This window comes from Borostomias antarcticus (genome assembly GCF_949987555.1).
Source record: "Borostomias antarcticus genome assembly, chromosome: 11".
NCBI lineage: Eukaryota > Metazoa > Chordata > Actinopteri > Stomiiformes > Stomiidae > Borostomias > Borostomias antarcticus.
This window is the reverse complement of record NC_140244.1, coordinates 24740937-24748436: the sequence shown is the minus strand read 5'-3', so window position 1 is coordinate 24748436 and position 7500 is coordinate 24740937. Positions and strand designations below refer to the sequence as shown.

The 7500-nt window shown below is 50.7% G+C and overlaps 1 protein-coding gene across 1 annotated transcript in view; it reads left to right on the top strand.

Annotated features, from left to right (window-relative positions):
* LOC311315239 (extracellular sulfatase Sulf-2-like) overlaps positions 1-7500 on the top strand; it is a 44512-nt gene that overhangs the window by 26402 nt on the left and 10610 nt on the right. The window contains exons 2-8 of the mRNA XM_084445855.1: positions 410-640; positions 1981-2220; positions 2924-3075; positions 3435-3604; positions 5420-5570; positions 6102-6277; positions 7224-7352. Of these exons, the coding sequence (XP_084301981.1) occupies positions 466-640; positions 1981-2220; positions 2924-3075; positions 3435-3604; positions 5420-5570; positions 6102-6277; positions 7224-7352 (1193 nt within the window). The 5' untranslated portion in view covers positions 410-465. The remainder of the gene's footprint in view (positions 1-409; positions 641-1980; positions 2221-2923; positions 3076-3434; positions 3605-5419; positions 5571-6101; positions 6278-7223; positions 7353-7500) is intronic.

Sequence of the window (7500 nt, the reverse complement as noted above, 5' to 3'; positions counted from 1 at the left end):
TTATCGTGGGGGACTAAATTAATTAATCTACTCAGTCCAAATGATTCTCTGATTCCAAACTAAACTCTGTTCCTTTATGGTGTCAAACTCTTCAAGAGAGATTAATATAATACACAGGATACTGCTCCCATCCTTCGAATAACCGTAACGGTCAAGGTCTTTGACAGGTTTAGACGGTTGAAACAGTGCATGAACATATATTATATGTTATATATTCCTCTCTTTTGATGTCCTACACCTGGAGAAAAGTTTCAAATGTGCGCATGTTACCCTTCGATTACACAGTAGGCTGAAAATGTTTTACTATTAGTGTGTGTGTGTGTGTGTGTGTGTGTGTGTGTGTGTGTGTGTGTGTGTGTGTGTGTGTGTGTGTGTAGCCTGACCTTGGCTCCTCCTCTGTTCCATATAGGCACTGAGAACTAGTCCAGGCAGCCGATTGGTTCAGCTGCGGGGTTAGAGGTCACCATGGCGGGGCGGGGACTGTGCCCCCTCCTCTTCCTGCTCCTGGCGCTCCTGTCTCTCGGCCACGCCTCCATCTTCCTGTCTGGCCAGCGCCTCAAGCCCCGCCTCCAGAGGGATCGCCGCAACATCCGACCAAACATCATCCTCATCCTCACGGATGACCAGGACATAGAGCTGGGTCAGTCTAGAAACCTCACACACTACCCCGTATACACTACACACTACACCCTACACACCACACTACACACTACACCCTACACCCTACACACTACACACTACACCCTACACACTACACCGTACACACTACTCACTACACCCTACACATTACACCGTACACACTGCCCACTACACACTGCACCCTACACCCTACACATTACCCCGTATACACTACACACTACACCCTACACACTACACACTGCACACTACACCCTACACCCTACACACTACACACTACACCCTACACACTACACACTGCACACTACACCCTACACCCTACACACTACACCCTACACACTACACCTTACACACTACACACTACACCCTACACACTACACCGTACACACTGCCCACTACACTCTACACCCTACACCCTACACACTGCATTCTACACCCTACACACTACACCCTACCCCATACACCCTACAAACTACACCGTACACACTGCCCACTACAACCTACACACTACACCCTACACAATACACTGTACACACTGCCCACTACACCCTACACAGTACACACTACACATTACACAATACACCGTACACACTACCCACTACACCCTACACATTACACACTACACCGTACACACTACCCAATACACCCTGCACATTACACACTACACCGTACACACTACCCAATACACCCTACACACTACACACTACACCATACACACTGCCCACTACACCCCACCCACTACACCCTACACACTGCCCACTACACCCTACACACTACACCGTACACACTGCCCACTACACCCCACCCACTACACCATACACACTGCCCACTACACCCCACCCACTACACCCTACACACTGCCCACTACACCCTACACACTACACCATACACACTGCCCACTACACCCCACCCACTACACCCTACACATTACACAATACACCCTACACATTACACACTACACCGTACACACTGCCCACTACACCCTACACATTACACCGTACACACTACCCAATACACCCTGCCCATTACACACTACACCGTACACACTACAACCTACACATTATACTGTACACTACACCGTACACACTACCCAATACACCCTACACATTACACACTACACCGTACACACTACCCAATACACCCTGCACACTACACCATACACACTACAACGTACACTCTATATTATAATATTGCTAGTCTGACTCTCTCTCTGTTTACTCTCTCTCCATCTTTCTCTCTCTCTCTCATTCTCTCTCACTCTCTCAATCTCTCATTTTCTCTCTCTCTCTCTCTCTCTCTGTTGTTGTCACTCTCGTTCTCTCCCTCCTCCTCCTGTTCCCTCAGGGTCGATGCAAGCCATGAACAAGACCCGTCGGATCATGGAACAGGGCGGGACCCACTTCACCAACGCCTTCGTGACCACGCCCATGTGCTGTCCGTCGCGCTCCTCCATGCTGACGGGGAAGTACGTCCACAACCACAACACCTACACCAACAACGAGAACTGCTCCTCCCCCTCCTGGCAGGCCCAGCACGAACCACACACCTTCGGAGTCTACCTCAACAACACTGGCTACAGGACAGGTCAGTCACACACACACACACACACACACACACACACACACACACACATAAACAAACACACATACAAACACAAACACACAAACACACACACACACACACACAAACAAACACACCTACACACACAAACACAAACACACAGACACATAAACACACACACACACACACACACACATAAACAAACGCACACACACACACAAACACACACACATACATACACACACACACACACACACATAAACAAACACACACAAACACACACACACACACAAATACACAGACACACATACAGTACATAAACAAACACACCCACACACACAGACACACACACACACACGCACACATACACCGACACACACACAGACGCACACACAAACATTACACACACACGCACACACAAACAAACAAACACACACACACATACACACACACACACCAAACATAGCCAGTGTATTTGCTGCAGCGTATTCCTGTTGTAGATCAGCCTTGCAGTCAGAACAAAGCAAACATCATTTCTGCTGCCACATCTGTCATCTCTGATTAGAGTTCCAAGGAAATCCCAGGACTTACGGGAAATAAAACACACACACACACACACACACACATGCCCCCCCCCCCACCTACACGCACACACACACACACACACACACACACACACACACACGCACACACAAGTGTTTTGTCTCAGAGCCTGTGTGTCCCTCAGCGTTCTTTGGGAAGTACCTGAACGAGTATAACGGATCGTACGTTCCCCCGGGCTGGAGGGAGTGGGTCGGCCTGGTCAAGAACTCACGCTTCTACAACTACACACTCTGCAGGAACGGCCTCCGGGAGAAGCACGGCGCCAACTACCCCCAGGTCTGGATGTGTGCGTGTGTGTGTGTGTGTGTGTCGGTGTGTGTGTGTGTGTGTGTGTATGTGTGTGTGTGTGTGTGTGTGTCTGTGTGTGTGTCGGTGTGTGTGTGTGTGTGTTTGTGTGTGTGTCGGTGTATGTGTGTGTCGGTGTGTGTGTATGTGTGTGGGTGTGTGTGTGTGTCTGTGTGTGTGTGTGTGTGTGTGTGTGTCGGTGTGTGTGTGTGTTTGTGTGTGTGTGTGTGTGTAATGTCTGTGTGTGTGTGTGTGTGTCGGTGTGTCGGTGTATGTGTGTGTGTGTGTGTGTGTGTGTGTGTGTGTGTGTGTGTTACCTCCTGACTGACGCCGTGCGCTGCCCCCTCCAGGACTACCTGACCGACCGGATCACAGAGGACAGTCTGAGCTACTTCCTGTCGTCTAAGAGGGTGTACCCCCACCGACCCGTCCTCATGGTGCTCAGCCACGCCGCGCCCCACGGCCCCGAAGACTCCGCCCCCCAGTACAGCACCGCCTTCCCCAACGCCTCCCAACACATGTGAGACTCCTGCCCCCCCCAACACACACACACACACGAGAGAGAGAGAGAAGGAGAGAGGGATGAGGAAGGGAAGATAAGAAAAGCAGAGAAGAGATGTAGAGGAGACCAGCTGGTCCTGAAGCACTGCCCACAAACACACATCAATCTGACCCAACCAAATCATCTCAAAACAAAAAAGAAAATGATATCTAACATATTGGGTGGAAACCAACAAAGTAAATTAGATTTGTATTTGACTCTAAACAGAGAAGACATGGTGGCAGGATGCCTGACTGTCTTGACTGGTAGAAAACAGTGAGAAATGTTGACAATGTCCAGACTGAGTGGACACAGCCTGGCCAGAGAAACAGGAAGTGACAGGGAGGACTGGCTACTCAGCGAGGCCAGCCCGAGTTCACTCTGTCACCAGGGAGATGTTGAGTCAGAATCTCACTTCTTACTATCCTGTGAGAAATAGAAAGATTTGAGAGACTTTCTTTGTTCAAATAAATAATATATATCCTGAGTTTATTCCGAGCAAATTCTGAGTGACTTCATCTGTAAAAAACAATTCTTTTTTTTTTAACCAGTGCCCCATGTTGTTATATTATAAATGTAATTATTGTTCGATAGTTTTGATTGTATTGTTGATATTTGTATATTATTGTATGTTCATTTCCTATTATTTGTCAATGTTACAAATTGTCTGTACTGCTTTGGCAACATAGGTTTTTTTCACCTGTCATGCCAATAAATCTTATTTGAATTCGAAGGAGAGAGAGAAGGAAAGAGAGGAGAGAGAAGGAGAGAGGAGAGGGAGAGGAGAGAAGGAGAGAAGGAAAGAGAGAGAGGGAGAAGGAGAGAGAAAGAGAGAGAGGAGAGGGAGAGGAGAGAGGGACAGAAGGAGAGAGAGAGAGAGAGAGAAGGAAAGAGAGAGAGGGAGAGGAGAGGAGAGAGGGAGAGAAGGAGAGAGAGAGAGGGAGAGTGGTTAGAGAGTAGAGTTACTGAGTTTATTTTCTGGAGATAATGCAGGACCCGCCTTCATCCAGCTGCCTCCTCACTGTGTGTGTGATTAATGGCCGAGGGACCTGACTTTCATTACCTCCACCCTGCACTGCTCCACACACACACACACACACACACACACACACACACACACACGCACACACACATACACACACACACACACACACACACACACACACACCAGATACACACCACACACACACACACACACACGCGCACACACACACATACACACCCACACACACACACACACACACACACCAGATACACACACACCAGATACACATACACACACCAGATACACACGCACGCATTGGGCACACACACACACACCAGATACACACCACACACACATACACATACACACACACACACACACACCAGATACACATACACACACACCAGATACACACGCACGCATGGGCACACACACCCACACACACACACACACACACACACAAACACCCACACACACACACACACACACCAGATACATACACACACACACACCAGATACACACACACCAGACACACACATACACAGCCTGCCCAGTCCAGTTCAGAAAGTCATCTATCTGTGCCAGAAGGCAGCCAGCCTCTTTAATTAAACCAATGATCAGCTAGCCGGCCAATTACAGCGAGCAGACAGCGCTAACAGCGCCCCCTAGGGACGCGGAGGTGGGGGCCGTGATGAGAGCTGGCAGGAGGCAACGAACCAGGACCCCCCGCGAGTCCGGCCCAGACGTCCAGCGCTATCAGCGGCGCCCGCTGTCATCATCCTTATCATCCCTCCCGTCTCTCCCCCAGAACCCCCAGCTATAACTACGCCCCCAACCCAGACAAGCACTGGATCATGCGCTACACCGGCGCCATGAAGCCCGTCCACATGGAGTTCACCAACATGCTGCAGAGGAAGAGGCTGCAGACCCTGCTGTCTGTGGACGACAGCGTGGAGAGGGTGAGAGCGCGCACACACACACACACACATACAGACACGCATACAGACACGCACACGCATACAGACACGCACACACAGACGCGCGCGCACACACATACAGACACGCATGCACACACATACACACATACACACATAGACACACACACAGACATACAGACACGCACGCACGCACACACACACACACACACGCACACACAGACAGACACGCACGCACACACATACAGACACGCACACAGACACGCACACACAGACGCGCGCACACACACACACATACACACACATACACACACAGAGACACGCACGCACAGACACACACACATACATACACACACAGACATGCACGCACACACATACGCACACACAGACACACACACACACACAGACACGCACACACATAATCACATATGCACGCATACACACCCACTCTCTCTCTCTCTCTCTTTCTTACTATTGTATGGCTGAATGTGTGTGTGTGCGTGCGTGCGTGCCTGCGTGTGTGCGTGTGTGTGTGTGCGCGCGCGTGCGCTGCAGATCTACAACATGCTGGCTGAGACAGGAGAGCTGGACAACACCTACATCATCTACACAGCTGACCACGGGTACCACATCGGTCAGTTCGGCCTGGTCAAGGGGAAGTCCATGCCCTACGAGTTCGACATCAGAGTGCCCTTCTACATCCGAGGGCCCAACGTGGAGGCGGGGTCCATGTAAGCCTGGGAGGAGGGGGAGGAGAAGGAGGTCCCTGTAGGTCTAACCCTGACCCCAGTATGACCCTAACCCTGACCTTAACCCTGACATCAGTGTGACTGATGGAGAGAAGCAACACTCTAATCCTACACACACACGCAACAGCTGGGGAGGATTGATAGATGGGTGGAACTGTGCGGGAGTAGTAGTAGTTTGTGTGTGTGTGTGCGTGTGTGTGTGTGTGTGTGTGTGTGTGTGTGTGTGTGTGTGTGAGACATACGTGTTCCTGTGTTTGTGAAAGAGAAGGAGTGTACTTTGTTCCCTATGAAAGCAGATTAGGACGAGGAAAGCCATTCCACGAGGAAATCATGTGACAGTTGGGTCGGTTGTCCTGGCAACGAGAGGGTGGGGGGGGGGGGGGGGGTGGAGGAATTCTCATGATAACTCAACTCATGATAACTCCTCTGTTCTGTTCTCCTCTCCTCTCTCCTCCTGTCTTCTCCTCTCTCCTCCTGTCTTCTCCTCTCCTCTCTGCTCCTGTTTTCTCCTCTCCTCTCTGCTCCTGTCTTCTCCTCTCTGCTCCTGTCTTCTCCTCTCCTCTCTGCTCCTGTCTTCTCCTCTCCTCTCTGCTCCCGTCTTCTCCTCTCCTCTCCGCTCCTGTCTTCTCCTCTCCTCTCTGCTCCTGTCTTCTCCTCTCCTCTCTGCTCCCGTCTTCTCCTCTCCTCTCTCCTCCTGTCTTCTTCTCTCCTCTCTCCTCTCTGCTCCTGTCTTCTCCTCTCCTCTCCTGTCTTCTCCTCTCCTCTCTGCTCCTGTCTTCTCCTCTCCTCTCTGCTCCTGTCTTCTCCTCTCCTCTCTGCTCCTGTCTTCTCCTCTCCTCTCTGCTTGTCCTCGTCTCCTCCTCTCCTCTCTGCTTGTCCTCGTCCCCTCTGTCCTCCTGTCCTCTCTCTCTCTGCTCTGTCTCCGTAGTAACCCCCATATGGTTCTGAACATTGACCTGGCCCCCACCATCTTGGACATCGCCGGGGTGGACACGCCCCCTGACATGGATGGCAAGTCCATCCTCAAACTTCTTGACACGGACCGAGCTGTCAACAGGTACACACACACACACACACACACACACACTCACACACACACATCTGATAAAACACACACGCACATGTGCACACCTGTTTACTGGTGTACACACACACATCTGTGAAAACACACACACACACCTGTACACACCTGCGCTGGGAAATGA